Below are 15977 nucleotides of genomic sequence, written 5' to 3' on the forward strand. Positions count from 1 at the left end.
CTGGAGCAGGAGGAGCTGCAACACGGCGAGCCCCCGGTGAGGGAGAGAGAGAGATTCTTGTATGGGAAGGAAGAAACATGGGGTGAAGTGCAGCGCAGTAACTGTCTCTCAGATGAGGACACCTCAACCGCGCTGCACAGTGGGGATGGGGTAGAAAAGAGTGGTTAAAGAGACAGGGAAGCAGCAGCAGCGGTCGAAACACCGTAGGCGTGGGGAGGGGGCTCAGAGGCGATCGGCCAGGGCGATGTCCTCGGCGAACACCAGAATCGCTCGGAAGAGGAGCTTCTGGCTCGAGATGCAGCCTGTGGGGTGCAGCAGATTGTCCACCGTTGCACAGGGATGTTTGTGCGTATGGTAGACTTTTGCGAGGGTCGCGCGCGCGTTCGAGAAAGTCGGACACTCACACAGCAAATGTTCCAACGTTTCCGTCGCGCCGCAGTCCCGGCAGAAAGGGGGGGAGAGAGAGTAAACGTTTATTGTAATAGAGGTTGTTTGGTTATGGTGGGTGGAGCCCCTCCTCCAGGGCCCCACTGGTTACAGCGGCTCGCCGGGCCTGGTCAAGGGTCGCCAGTTGGCTTCCCAATTCCACTTCCGCGAGTCGCGCCTCCCACGACCAGTTATGTAGAGTGTTGTCTAGCAGCGGCGAAGTGGCAGCCGCCGGACGTAACGCGCACTGGAATGATATGTGTTCCAATGTCGGTGTTCCTTCGCACCACGGGCATGTGTTGCTGTATTTGTCTGGGTACATTTTGTGTAGCCTGTATAAATGTGGAAAAGTGTTTGTTTGCAGGCGGCGCTAGTCCCGTGCTTGCCTCCTGTCTAGGTCTGGGTGAGAACTCGGGCATGTGCATACTTAAGTATTGCGCGAAGTTTTATTTCAATTCCGTCGAAGCCCACATTGATGGACTGGAAAAGAAAATACTGTTCTTTTTTATAGAACTGTATGAGGGGTTCGCAGCCGCGAAATAATTTTCCGAGCGGTAATTGCACTTTGTAAAACATTTATAGAGCAACCATTACTGTAAGGTTCCCGCACTAGAAAATTCATTGGGCCCATAGCCAGCGTACGTATCCGATCGTCCTTCCTTGATTTGACCGTTCATTGAGAACGCACAGATAATCTCAAATTTCAGCGCTATAACAAAGAAAGCACAAATTCTTTTTGCGAAATAGATAACCTAGATGCTAGAGAGATACAACTAGAAGACAGAAGGCCCAGTGATGTATCAAGACAACACACGCTGCATAATAGGAGTGATGGATAAACTTTTGTTGGGCAGACGGTTGTTGTCGTCTCATGGTGGAGGGGGGCCCATAGCATCGAGCTGCTGGGTTCTGCAGAATAAAAAGATTAGAAAGAGGAACAAAAAAAAGAAATACACACTACTAAGCACTGAATATTGTATACGAATAGTGCCAATTAGATTCTGTCAAATTGGATTTGATACGCGTTATCGCACTTCTGTCGTCGCCCCAAATCAACTGGGGACATTGAGGGTTCGTGAGCCTCAAGCGTTGTGAAGAAGCCAAGAAGAGAACAAAGGTAATTAGCCGTGCTCGAAATTGAAATGTAGAAAATAATGAAGAAAATTGGAAAATAAAGCGGAACGAAACGATAACATGTCGCCGGTGGGGACCGATTGAACCCACAACCTTCGCATTACGCTCTCCTAAGTTCACGTGTTACATGGCGCCATCGGGCAAAACAGGCTCATTCACATCCGCCGGCCGTGGTTCTGAACGGTACTAACACATTCCGGGCTAAATCTAGTACACATAAACGTACACATTAATGGACGGATTTATCACCACCGGTACAGCACAATCGCTAGTGCCTCGCAGACGTAATGAGAAGGTTGCCGGTTCCGTCCCCGCCAGCGACAAGTTACGTTTTCGTCCACTTTCATCCCCCTTTTTCTTCAGAGCTTTCTACATTTCACTTTCAGCCCCACAGCTAATTGCCCCTATGCTTTTTTTTTACTTCATTTCCTGCTGGCATTATATGGTCGAGATTTTTAAAAAAAGTAAAGTCCCTCTCTTTTCCTTCTCCTCGGTAATTCAGTACTGTGGCCACATTTAGCGAAATGGGTCCTGCCTGTCCGAGTGTAGTATACTAACTATTGTAGCGTGCTTTGTCAAAATTACGCATTTACCTGAAGGTAACGTAGAACTTGTGATGGCAACCCTAGAAGCAGCGGACAGCATCATATCGTCGTCATACCATTCGATAGCTTCCGACCCCACTTGTGTACAGGTATCCCCACCAGCGAGTCATACCTTTGATTTGGCGTGCACAAGTTCGCGCTATGAGGAACCAGCGTTGGCCAGTAAGTGTTACGGCAGTTTGGGTGTGCCACCAAAATGCGCTGACACCGTCCGGTAGGAATACCACGAAAATCGCACGGTGTTTTGAACAATAACAAGAGGCGCGTCCCTGTGTCAACGTTTGCGCGTCTGTCTAGCCAAGCTCTGTCCATGGCCATACGCTTTGCAAGGAGCAGACTTGTCAAATATTCAGGAATGCTGATGCGCTGTCAGGGCAAGAGGTGGGCACACATTGGAATTTCGATGCTCGAATTAGTTTTGTAGCGAAAATTTTGCCCACGAGGGGGCGATGTTGGCTTATTCGGGCATCTTCTCCAAAGATGGTTGAGCGCACGGAAACACGAATACAAAAGAAGTGTCCGAGCGTCTATTGCGTTCTCTTTTGTTCTCATATTTTCCTGCGCTCAACCGCCCCTAGTCCTAACAAAAGTATCAAAAGGAAGCTAGCATACTATGCTGGGTGAGTCGGCAGGCATGTCTAATCCTTCTTTTGTTTCGTTAATTTCTCTCTATGTGTGTTTTTAAATATTGATTCATCCATGCCTAACAGGTAGCAATGCCTCTGCCTTCGGAGGCCGAGGATCCCCAGGAAGCCAGTGCGTCCGCCATGCATCTGGCCATCCCGCCCAGCGCCCTGTCTTTCAAGGAAAGCTCACAGATTTCCGGAGCTTCCGTTGCCCCGCCTCCCGAGTTGCCGGAGAAATTTCGCCCCGAAGCGAGCAACATATCCAAGGAGGTTATTGCAATGCAATTGAACTCAACGCATTTTTCTCTTGTTGGTAAATGTTAGAAGCATGATGTAAAAAAGAATGGTACACATAGCTTGGCTAGCTCACTCCCATCTATACAAGTGCAGCAGAGCAATGAGACATTACTTTTTGAAATGAACCAGAACAATACGAAATACACAAACGAGTATTATAACAGCGAACATTACCCACAGTCACAAATGTGACATGCTACAACAATTGCAGGTGTTCTTGAACAGCACCGTAATGATAATACTAATGTAGATACTTCGAACAATGAACTAACTAAAATACATGTGCACATTCGTTTAGGTGAATGTGCAAAGCTTCATACCACCAAATATAGTCGTCGAATGAATTTATCAGCAGAAACCTGTAACGTGGAGTCATATTCGCATGTGAAACGAAAGGTTTACCTTCCTGTGAATGCAGCACGAAGTTAACCAAACAAATTCCGCACAATAGCGCCACAAGGAAGGTTCGCAGTTGAAAACAAAATGTCTCTTTTTCGTAAATCTACCTTAATTTGACCGGTTTCTGGAGAAATAATTTCATAGGGGCCTCTGCCCTTAACTCGGATTGTCAGTTGATTGGTAACTTATTTAGTAGAACGACTGCCACTAGAAGTTGGTGCTTCCAGGTTTGTACTTCGGAGCGAGGCGCGTACTTTCTATTTTTCTGGGAACGTTAACTTACGGCAGACGCAAAGTTTGTCATAAGAACTTGAATGTTCCCTACGTGGTTCCAACTTGAACCAGTTAAGCCCGCTTGCGACCATTTTCCTTCGACAACAACGCGCAGGCCCATCCAGCCGAAGAAGTCCGCGACGATGTTCGCAAAAAACACATTGGTACCGAAGATAGAGGCGCGCTGCATAAATCCGTTGACCATCGTCACGCCGCTCAAGACACTACCTCCTCTACGACAGCCCCAAAGGCCTTACCTGGCAAACTCCTCTCGCCGGCGCCCCCTACCGATGATGTGCACAGACCAAGCAAAGGCGATCTGTGCCCGGAACCGGGGCGTAACGAAAAGCCGAAACAAGGAATGGATAAGCTTCCGTCTGAGCGGTCCGCCACTCGAGGCTTCGAAAAGCCTGCAGAAAAGCCCGCAGTCAGGGAGGCAGCACCACTGGAAGCTGACGAACCGCAGCCAAAAGCAAAGCAGCAGCGAGGAGGGATGGGCACCGTAGGTGGTCCGGAACAACGTGTGGCGGCCAGACAGGATTCCGCTGGAAAGAATGCTATGGACAGACGGCACAATCCTCGGGCTAGACGTCGCAGACCGAAGCATGTAGAAGAGAGGGTGAGCGTATAATTTCTTTGTATTGTGATAGCAATGATACGGACAATCCAGTCGCATTTTTGTCGTCGCGGTCGACGTGGTGTTCCGTATAAGTTCCAAAGCCGATGACACCGCCGCCGCGCGTCGTATACTGTGCGAGTGGAAGCACGCCAGGGAAGGCGACGATCTGGACTCATTATGGTGCGCTCATCGAGTGGGATGTGTTCATGTTTGCTCGTGTGCGCTTAAACCATATGTTGTTAATCCAGTTAGTAAGCGAATATTTCCAATTTTATACGGCCGATAAGACTACTATGCCTACTTTGTATAGCCATGCACTAATTTGCTATTGCAATCAATGCGTCGCCTTGCGGACGTTTACTTCTTTACGTGAAGTCAGAGCACAGAAATCTTGCATAACCTAGACTGTCAATATTAGCCTAATAGCGGGCGAAAGGACCCACTCGTTTATTTTCACAAGCGTCGTATATATAACATGATGTATTTTTGTTTGTCATTTTTGCAGCAAGCTGCTCCTCACCCAAACTCAGTGCCTTACAAGCCCACTATGGCTATGCTTCCCGTTCAGGATGACACGACGTTTCTAGGGGGGCCGACAGCAGGAGCCATCGTCAAACACGGCGAGCAAGGTGCGACTGGCAAATCGCAAGGTGTGCTCCCTCAAAGCCACGAACCTACGAGAAAAAGCGTCGGGCAAGAGGGCTCCTTGTCCTCAAGAAAGTCGACCAAGTCTGCGGAGTCTGCAGCAAAGCTGGCTTCCCCTGCAAGCGCTCCGGTCAGAAACGTACAAGAGAATCCGATCAGCGCACAGAAGTCGCCCAAATCCGGAAAGCAGGCCTCGTTGTCAGTCTCCAGCGTAAGGGTTCTTGGTGAGTCAGCCGCGATAAAGCGACCTCCTGACATGCCTGGGACAAAGCCGAGCGTCCACGAAGGTCCTTGTGCTACCCAGGACGCAGCCGTACTCGCAAAGAACATTCCAAAGTCAACAGTGGCAACAGCGGAACAGCTAAGAGCCGGGGTCGATGATAGACCGCAGGTTCCTTCGGCAGAAGAGAAGCCTAAACGGGACCCGATTCCGGAGGCTAAGCGTGAAAAGAAAGGCAAGTCAAAGACTCGGAGAAAAGGCCACAAGCGCCACCACAAGAAAGAGACAGGTTAAGAAACATCCCCGTTGGCCCTCTTCCCTCCCCGCCCTTGTCTGCCTTTGAAGTGAAGCGCAAAAGAATCGCCCCAACAAGTGATGGTAAACTGAAGGACTCGTTCATGGGTGCTCCGCCTCACAGAAGGAATGGGGGCGGGCTCGTCCAGTGGGAGTGTGTACAGGGAGAATCTTTTTATCTCCTCTTGCTCCCGAAAATACAAGCCACTGCCACATTGATGACACGTTCCCGTATTCAGTTTCTTTCGCTGTGCGAGTGCTCGTTTAATGAAACGAGAAGTGAGCCAGCTGTGAAACTACGTTGTACTCGTTGCAAAATTTAGTTTTCATTCGCAGTGTGGAAAGATATTTGGGTTGTGCCTTCAACAACGTTTGACCAGGGGACTTTCTATGTATATAAGTTGCCTTATCACTACAGGTTACTTGTGACATCCTAATATCTACCATGTACGGTGTCCACAATTTCATCTTGCCCTTTTCTCACCTTTAGCTATTGTCGCGGGGCCAGCAGTAATTTTCAGGTCACCGTTTTACGTAAAGACTGACTTAAACTTGTGCCGGTTATATGTTGTTGTATAGAAAGTACTTCACGAGGAAGACAACAAAAATGCACACAACATTCATTGCACTGTATATTTTTATTGTGTTACTTTAGATTGTCTCCCGCTTTCTACAGCCCATTCGCACCTGAGACGCTCAAGAAGCGCTGACTTGAGTGTCTTGGATTATTCATGACTATGGAAGAACGAAGGGCCTTCGCTATCACCGACGTAGTATGTCTGATGCCAGCGAGACGAAATTGGCGCCAACAGGGCATAGATTAAAAAGGTGCTGGCTCTCCTTCTCCCAAACTAGGTTAACAGCGGAAGCGCTGAAGGCCAACATATGGGTGCTTAGCTTCGCAAACGTGATGACAGAGCAGAATCCCTATGAAGTCACGCACTTTAACGAGTTGTCAGTAAAAGTTGATTCGACTCTAGATCGCTTTTAGTTCATCCTCCTTCCTTGGCGTCTGTCACAGGGGCCATCATCACGTTTGCCATCACTACGCTTCCTATGTTAATCGGATAAACCTTGCGAAAGCCTCGAGGCAGCGTACACAATGTGTTTGGCTGTGCTTTAAAGCGATTATTCTTTGGCGATACCTCCCCAACTTTGCTGACCGTGGCTGAATAGCACCCACTACAGCAGTATAACTAATCTGCTCATGTATGTATGTATGTATGTATGTATGTATGTATGTATGTATGTATGTATGTATGTATGTATGTATGTATGTATGTATGTATGTATGTATGTATGTATGTATGTGTGTATGTATGTATGTATGTATGTATGTATGTATGTATGTATGTATGTATGTATGTATGTATGTATGTATGTGTGTATGTATGTATGTATGTATGTATGTATGTATGTATGTGTGTACGTATGTACGTATGTATGTATGTATGTATGTACGTATGTATGTATGTACGTATGTATGTATGTACGTATGTATGTATGTATGTATGTATGTACGTATGTATGTATGTATGTATGTATGTGTGTGTGTGTGTGTGTATGTATGTATGTATGTATGTATGTATGTATGTATGTATGTATGTATGTATGTATGTATGTATGTATGTATGTATGTATGTATGTATGTATGTATGTATGTATGTATGTATGTATGTATGTATGTATGTAAAAAAAGAGCACAGTCTAATCGTCGAGTACAGAAACGTCTCGATACACCATGCTCTTTTTCTTTAAAACAGTCTGTGCATTCGTCTTAAAAGCAACTGTTTATGTCGACAGTCTGGACAGAGTCAGGCTTTAAGACAATATATTTGGTATGTATATGTAATATGGAGTAAGTAGTTCTCAAAGAGAACAATTTGCTCAGAGCTTATCAGACGTCCTTCCTGAGTCATGTTATCTACATCGCACCATACCTTTATTGGGGTAAAGCGTAGAAGGTCAAACTCGACTCCCTAATCAGAACCGGCCTCAAGTGCGTGCTCGGCCTTCCGCAGTCCACGGGCACCGAGGAGCTGCTGGAGCTAGCACTCCACAGCACCATCGAGGAGCTAATAGAAACTCACACAGCGGCTCAAATAATGAGACTTTCTTCCGCTAAGCCAGGGATCAAGATTTTAGAAGAAGCGGGTATCCAACCCAGTCATGATCTGGCGACCAAAGTCAGCTTGACCTGGGAAACCAGAAGTCGCATCATGGTTGACCTCGCCCCGGCAAACATCCACCCAGTGCATAACAAGGGCAAAAGATTCGCGAGAGCCATGTATATCCTTAAAAATATCAGTCAGCAGAAACTAGATGCCCTCTTTGTCGACGCTGCCAGATATGACAGTGGGGATAAGTTCGCTGTCTCGGTGGTAGACGCGGGGGGCAACCTGGTCAATGCAGCCTCTGTTTGTACGAAATTTGTCCATGTGGCGGAGGGAGCGGCGATCGCTCTGGCTTTTCACAGCTCAAAAGTTCCCGCTATCGCCTTCTCGGACTCGCGCACGGCGCTTAGATCGTTCTCGTCCGCTATCATATCTGAACAGGCGAACAGTATTGTGATTAAAGAACTTCAAAGGACTAGGGAGAGCAGCGAAGGAGGCTACCAAATCTCGTGGTTCCCAGTCCATCTAGATAGCTCAATTAACCCGCTTGGATGTAATCCTAACGAGCAGCCCCACCGGAGAGCGCGCGATTTCACGCACCGCGCTGTCGCGGGTAGCCAGGTTTGGAACGAGGTCAACATCCATAAAGATCCATTATGCACTTTGCATGAAATTGTTTCCCATTATCGACTAGGCAGGAGGACATTTCCACCCCCTCACCCCAAATTGAACAAACCTCAGGCTACCACACTCAGACTCCTGCAAACCCGTTCGTATCCCACTGCTCGATCTCTTAACAAGATAGATCCTGAAGACTCACAGTCGTGCCCCAAATGTGCTCATGACTCATGCTCTTTTGACCACATGCTCTGGCTGCGCCCAGCGCTTAACGCCTCTCCACCCATCACGAAATAACGATGGCAGGAATCTCTCAAGAGCAGCAATCTCCACTTTCAACTCCAGGCTGTCCAGAGGGCCCACGACATTGCGGCGGGACTTGATCTCCCGGCCCCATCGTGGGCGCAGCCACCGACTTGATCTTCGGGAGCCTTCGGTTCTGGCTCCCCAAGATCTCAGTCCCTCAGGACTCAAATAATGTTCTTGTCATGTCATGCCATGTGCACTTTAGCTTCGTTTACTATGTCGCAAACCAACAATTAACAAAGCTAAGAAAGAAACATGCCCAATGTCACGACGACAAAAGAAAAGTATGCGCACACATTTCTTCAAAATGAAATTATAACCGTCAATTATTATTAACAGCGCTTCTTGGCCCATCGCCTATAATTGTGGGTACGCGCCGCATTAGGTCACCACCATCACCACCATAATAATTAGAAAATGACTTTACTGAGAGGACGCTTCACAATAGTCATAAAACTATAGTGACCGGGTAACAACAGCCTATACAGAACATGTGCGATAGCGGGCCTTTCCATCTGGTTTCGTGGCACTTCTGAAGAGCGTCGGGCTCATGATCATGGGGTCCAGGGCTCGAATTGCGTTCTGATAATTTCTTTCTGTTCCTTTTTCTGCGTTCTTATTTTTTCTCGTTTGACTTTTGGCGCACTTGATCATTTTCCCTAAGCTTGGCCAACACGTCTGACACGGAGGGGTCCTGCTAAATGGAGCGAAGCTACCTGCTGCGTAGACCAGGGTTAGGGTGCGGGGCTCGTAGGTGGATGCTGCTTTAGCAGCCGCAGACCAATGAGCAATGACGCGTTGTTAGGTTGTTACTGTGCGCCCCAGTGAGAGAGGCCAAGCACTGATTAGGGCAACTCTGTGCAAATGTCATGCGATGCAATAAAAAGGGTCCCCTCCCTTTAGCAACTATTTACGGTGAGGAGGCCCGTCATAATAGTGTATGCACTATTATGATGGACCCCATCGCTTTAATGGATGCCTAATAATTATAGTGACACTTTCGTCAATGGATGTCTCAATAAGTTATGAATAGGACAAGATGAAGTAAAAATACAATAAAATCTACATTTCTTTCGTGCTTCTCAATTAGGTAAAATAGATGTTTATTCTCGCTGGTAAAGAGCATATTGTTCGAAACGAGATATCACTACGACACTTTGCCTGTGCCACTCGATTCCTGGTTGATTTCCTTTTACTGCGTGTATGCGCCATGATTCGAGATCATCATCATCATCATCATCATCATCATGAGGACGTGAAAAAAAAGATCACGCGCACCGCGAGCCGCGAGATCACAGCTTCTTTTTTCTCCTTCGAACTAAATAAGTGACAGCTTGGCGTCTACCTTGACACGTAAGAACTAGAGTACAAGGCCAGAACAGGAAGACATCCGGACGACAAAGTGCTGCTACAAGCCCTTCGAAGTGCCGTCGCAGCTCGGGCTGCCCAGTTGTGCCCGCAGACTCTACCGATTGACTGGTCAGCTGCCGGGTCCGCTCGAAGACCTTGCCGAAGGTTAGTGCAATGGGGACTGTGCGCGCGATGCCTTAGTTGCAGAACCAGAAATAGTGTCACAGCGGAGTAGGTACACATAAACGCGTGGCGATTGCGCGGATCTTTTCAGTGGCGTGCCGCGAGGCGCAGTAGGGAACGTTGTAGTGGTAGCAGCTTTCCTGACGCACCAACTTTTCGATGTGGCAAACCAAAACGCACCTGGATTTGGTATCATTCTTTCATGGGCCTCATAGTAATCTAGTCTTATTTCCGCACGCATAATTTCCCTTAAAAGAACGCTAAGTAGTATGGCTGTATTAGTAAATTAAATTTCTCCAATACAAAGTAACTTTTGCCTTGACAGAACACATTGTGAGGCCAGAAAAGACGCAATAATGACAGACGGGTGGTGGCCACGCCTTCTCGGGTCGCCTTTTCCCTCTCGGAGTTTCGCTCTAGCTAGCTGTGACGTCATCGATTTTGACGACATCTTCTCGAACCTAGTTAATGGTTTATCGCTAAAGTTTTATCACGAAACTATCTTCTGAGCGCGGTAATGATTTATCGCTAGCACTGCTGGTGTTTCGTCGTTTGGCTTTTGTATTTTCTTCCAATTATAAACTGCTTTCCCCCAAAATAACGGAATAAGAGCTTTGTAAGAATAATTTATTGGCATTAGCTGATTCAGTATTTCTCTTTAATGTTCCTTTTATCCATCCCCTCGCGCATCACGAGGTGTGGCATGCTGATAGAGACTCCCCCAATTTCTGCCATCTCCGGCATGCTATAGCAACAGGCTATAAGCTGCCAACGCGCCTCTTCTAACCGGAACCCTAGCTTATTGTGACATTAACTTTCTCCGTGAATCACGACAAGGAACCAGGACCCGAGCTCACACAGATTTTTGTTCGTAAGTGTTCTTTGCCATCAGCGGCGGCCTCGTATAGTATGTCCAGCATCATGATCGCCTTGGGTTGGCTTTTGCGAACAATTTTAGCCCAAGAACATGTCGTGAATACGGGCCCACGGGAGCTATAGCGATGGCTGAGCGACAATGTTTTTTTTCATTTCTGAGACATCTGCGACGACATATTAATGCGTTAGTTCAACCTCCTGTACGCTACAGTCCACGTTGCTTGGTGTCTTCGTGTTGGTGTCTAAGCTGCAAGTGTCTGCTGCGACGAATGTAACAAAGTGAGTTGATGCGTTGGCCGAATATGCTTGATGGTGTCATCATACCGATGGAGCTGCAAGTTTGAGAGTGTAATGCAGAGATTTTGCTGCTAGTTCTGGCACCTCTTGGATGAAAACCCCGTATATTGTCAACGTACTGTTATGTAGGGCACAATATTTCGTACAAAAGTAAGAAACCAGGTGATAAAATTCAAGGGGGTGTTGGCTTGGGCTAGTTGGTTAGTTTACATACTGAGAACAGCGCAAAAGGTACTGGATGAGCGAGAAAACGACACAAGTACTGACCAGCGAGTGAAGGCTTTGATTTCGCGCAACGTGCCGGAAGAGTTGTATGAACTGTAATTTCATTGCAGCGCCAACTTTATCAAACAGCGGGTGCTGCTAATCATTTCTGCCGCTCTGCTATAGCTGCATCAAAATTACTACTTTGGAATCCACCAACTTTTCTCGTAAGTCTGATAAAAATGCCTCTGTGAATGGCTCACTCTTCTTTCTTTTTATTCCAGTTTGGTCTGTGGCACAAAACAGGTGGTGCATTTCATAATTACAGGTCACCACGTAGCCGGACAACGAAATGGAACGTTTTGTAAGCAGGCGGCTCAGATGTGGTGATGACGCCTGCGGGAAAAGAACATGTGCCCAAGTAATGTCATCTAGAGCTGTTTGGTATCTTTCGGAGTTATAAGGAGGGGCCTTATATGTGACTTTTCTTTAAACATAGGAAAGAAGCGTCTGAGTGATACAGCAATTGCATATTTCAAGACTGTATTGTCATTGATGGGCAGCGTATAGTAGGATACTGTTTTAGATTCTGGCCTTTTATCAATTTTTACAGCTACGTTAGAGCCCGGATCCTGCATTTTCCTTCTATGTATGCGCAGCATAGTGACACATTGTGGTAGTAGATAGCTGATTTCTTTAATTAGTCTCGAAAAGGTCTATGGTGTACGCAAATGCATTGGTGGTATTACGGTGGGGACTTAGGCTACTTAGGCGTTGCCCCACTTCGAAGAGGTACTCAAAATTTGCTAAAATTCCAGCTGTGTGCTTGATGGTCATATTTTTCCTTATAAAAGTAAACTAGACCTAACAACACTGCTCCCAGTGAGCGCTTGACGAGTAATCTCTACCACGCAAATGGCACTTCCCTTGTTCCCTTATGCCCTTCTTTGTTTGCGCCAAAACGATCCTTTTTATAGTCTACTCAGCAATCCCAACCTATTCGCAGGGAACTGGAAGAACGCGACGGCTTCTGGAAATCTTAGATGCACCAGACTGCGAGCCTAAAACAAGAATGGACCCAGGGCTGAAGAAAGAGGGTTGGGAACGCGACGACGGGGTTGGTACCCCGGACAGTCCTTCTGCCAGAAGTCTCAAAGGCCCCTCCGACCGCTGCTCAACGGAGTCGACCCGGAGGCACACGTCCACGCTCGAAGAGAGCTCGATGGGTCAGTCTCAAAGTTACGGCGCAAGAAAGAAGGCAGCTGTCTGCCAAAAGCCGCCACCCTCATCGTCCGGGAAAACCCACACAATAGACAAGGTGAGGACACTGGGCAGTACCAAGGCCTAGAAGCAGGTAATGTACGGCATGGTACAAACCTAAATGAGACGCCTAGTTGGCGATTTGCCTTCAGTTGCCAGTGATGCATGACGCAGGCCATCAAGAGTGGTGCCGTCATACCGGCATGGTGGAACGGCCGCCATGACGTACGCAGGCCTGGGGTTCAACTTGGCCAGGCAGGCACTGCGTTCAGTGGCCCTGCGTGGACGCGCGCTGGACGCAGCAGGCCGCAACACCTCGTGGTGGCAGCTGGGCAAGCCGGGAGAAAGCCCCTTCAGGTCAGCAGCTTTCGAAGGGAAAACTGCAACGAAATCTTGGGCCACGTACGTGAAGAAGTTTGGAGGTCGCTCAAGCTTCGCCGTCAAGAGTGGAACGCGATAGCGTTCGAAGGCCCTTTACTGCTTTTCATGCTTCCCGGCAACTGCAGCTTATGTAACCGTAACGTTTACCTTGAAACGCTGGCTTCGAACGCTATGCACGAAGGCGAGCTTTCTGGTAGAAATGCGGCCTCTTGCGTGGGTCGATCTCCTGTTATTGTTTCGCACTTTTAATATTTCAGTCTGAGAACAGCTAACGTAAAGGACATGCGCTGTCGGTTTTTTTTTTTTTCTCATTACATTTGTTTGTGGGCTGCCGTTCTCAAAATGCGAAAAACAACTTTCTAAAGCAAGAAATACAAGGTATGAGTAACTTTGGTGGTAGAGAAGATGATGGGTATGCGTGGTCCGGAATTTGGCTCGAAATTCAAAACTCTTTTTCGAACCAAGTAAACTCTTCCTCGAATCAAATGTGGCGAAAACCTGGCGCCGACGCCACATTTTCTTCGACACGGGCTCTGTAACGCTGTCGCGTTAAAAAGCCCAGTTTCAGATTGCGCCGATGTAGCGTAGTCTGCGTGCAAAATCCTTCGTTTGAAAGGCGAGTGGATGGTTAATTGAAAGGTCGCAAAGATGGGTGTTTTTGAAACCAAAACTGAAGAAAACGTCTTGATTACCACTCGCCGGATGGGACACGTGACCCAGGACGCACGACTCCTCGGCACGACATTCGTCCGTCGCCAACTGTCGACGCAGCCCGCGCTGAGCTTTATGACGAGGCCGCTGACAAGAAAGTGGAGACGAGCGATAACAGTCAAACAAGCACACAACAAGAACAGGCAGAGCGGTTATTGCGGTTGCTCTTTTCTTCACTCCGCTATTTCCCGAATTCTCTCTCTGCCCCCCTAATAGCGCTACAAAATATTGTCTATATAAAGCGTCCTCTCAGGGTGCTGTTCACATTCACCTGGTCACAATACTGTATTCGGCACACATTGGAGTAGCCCATTCAGAGCGCTCAGAGGCGTACTCACCGTCGAGCTGGGGTCGCAACCAGATGCGACCAGAATTCCGTTCACGTTATTCCTCCGATTGGTCACGGGGCAGCTGGACGTTCGGCCGGAGCATCCTTTCTCCGATTCCGATCTCAAAAAGGCTACGAGTCGCTGATTACCGAGTTGTAGCATGGCAGGAACCAGTCGAGTGTAGCATTAGTGCAACTCCTTGTGTGAATTTTTTTATTTCGTTAGATTAGGATGACGTCATGGGATATAACGTTCATTTTATTATGTGATTTGGCGTGTAAAACTCACAACCCTATTACGAGGCACGCTGTAGTGGAGGACTCCAGAATAATTTCGATCCTCTGAGGTTTTTTATCGCGCGCCTAAATCCAAGTGCAAGAGTTTTTTTTTTCTTTTTTCATTTTGTCTTTATCAATTTCGCCACAGTTTCAAAAACGTTTTATGGGCTTGTTGCGAGTTCAATGCAAACGAAATTGAGAGAAAATTCCATTCCTGCTGAAGTGCAATAATGGGCTCGAGCCTATGAAAATAAATGAGCAGGGGTCTTAGGGCAAGACGTCCAAATCGATAGATTTTGTGGGAAAACACCAATTGGGCAAACATAAGATGTGACCAAACATAAATGTGGCTTCGCATCACAAGGCATGGTCAGCGAACACTAAGGCCCTCAGCGAAGTGCCCCCGCCGCGGCTGCGGAATCGAACCCGTAACCTCGGCAGCAAAACGTTACGACCCCCAAGCTATACCGCGGCGGGTGTACGCGCAGGTTGGACGTCGCCGGGTCTGTCGCCGACGTCTTCGTCCTCGATGTGGCGTTGGCCGCCATGGTGCTCAGCTCGGAGGGGAACCCGAACAAGCGACCCCTGCGGCTCAAGTCACTCGAGTCCCTCACGGCCTCGCAGACTTTCTACGTCAGCTACTGCAGCCACTATTGCGCACAGCCCGACGGCCGACGACGGTGCAACCTGGCCATGAACGGCTCCCAGTTCGGCACATCGTTCGACTGTCCCCCTGAGCAGCCACCACAGACCTGTGTTTTCGTCTGGAACAGAAATCGGTGTTGTCCAGTTCATCGAATTCGCTGTTGTGGTGTCTTTTGCCGTTGATTTGTCGTAGGTTGGTGAGACTTATAGCGCATCGCTGGATAATCGGGTAGCTTAATATAACGGTTTTTTTCACGTGATTGAGCTGAGTTTAATTATCGTCGCGGCCGATATAATCGGGACGGCTGACACAGAGTTAGCAATGGCAAAGTGAAATTTTTTTTCGTCAGTGGTTGACCCGAGTCACTGGGCCGCACATAACATAACGTTTGCCACTTCGCAGTACGCCTTCGGCGCTCTGTCGGTGTCACGGTCGCAAGCGACGAGAGGCAATGTCCACAGGGTGTTTTGTGTATGCGGCGCCCAGCTATGAACAAGAGCTTAAGTATAACCCGCAAATCAATATTTTACAATACATCGAAGTCGAAGTAACGACGAGTCAGTATTCATTGGTCTGCGGCCGCTAAAGCAGCTTCGACCTAGGCAACCCTTTCGACGACTGTTCCTTTGTCTGGGGAAGCGATATCGCTCGAGCTTTTGTCCTTGGAGTCCTTATCGGGTCACAGTGTGGTGAACACAGCGCAAACATTTGCCTAGTTCTCGTGTAGCGGGCACCACAAAAATTACTACTTTTTTTGCTGGGCGCACTTATCTGTGGGGTAAAATACACTCGAAACTACACTTCCATTTTTTTTACATCACGAGAAAGATAGACAAACTTTATTTTTCCAGGCGGACAGCTGAAGTACTCCAGTTAAACCAGTCGG

General features: G+C 47.8%; 1 protein-coding gene and 1 long non-coding RNA gene across 2 annotated transcripts in view; both read left to right on the forward strand.

Moving 5' to 3' along the window:
* LOC135900767 (neurofilament heavy polypeptide-like) overlaps positions 1-5757 on the forward strand; it is a 6028-nt gene extending 271 nt beyond the window's left edge. Inside the window, exons 1-4 of the mRNA XM_065430325.2 lie at positions 1-36; positions 2876-3061; positions 3876-4379; positions 4885-5757. The exon at positions 1-36 is cut by the window's left edge and continues 271 nt beyond it. Of these exons, the coding sequence (XP_065286397.1) occupies positions 1-36; positions 2876-3061; positions 3876-4379; positions 4885-5538 (1380 nt within the window). The 3' untranslated portion in view covers positions 5539-5757. The remainder of the gene's footprint in view (positions 37-2875; positions 3062-3875; positions 4380-4884) is intronic.
* Positions 5758-9853: 4096 nt separating this feature from the next.
* LOC135900802 (uncharacterized) lies at positions 9854-14960 on the forward strand. The gene is made up of 4 exons (XR_010563940.1): positions 9854-10091; positions 12493-12804; positions 12921-13103; positions 14934-14960. It is a non-coding gene; the product is annotated as an uncharacterized lncRNA (long non-coding RNA).
* The last annotated feature ends 1017 nt before the right edge of the window (positions 14961-15977 follow it).

This window comes from Dermacentor albipictus, chromosome 8 (genome assembly GCF_038994185.2).
Source record: "Dermacentor albipictus isolate Rhodes 1998 colony chromosome 8, USDA_Dalb.pri_finalv2, whole genome shotgun sequence".
Classification (NCBI taxonomy): domain Eukaryota; kingdom Metazoa; phylum Arthropoda; class Arachnida; order Ixodida; family Ixodidae; genus Dermacentor; species Dermacentor albipictus.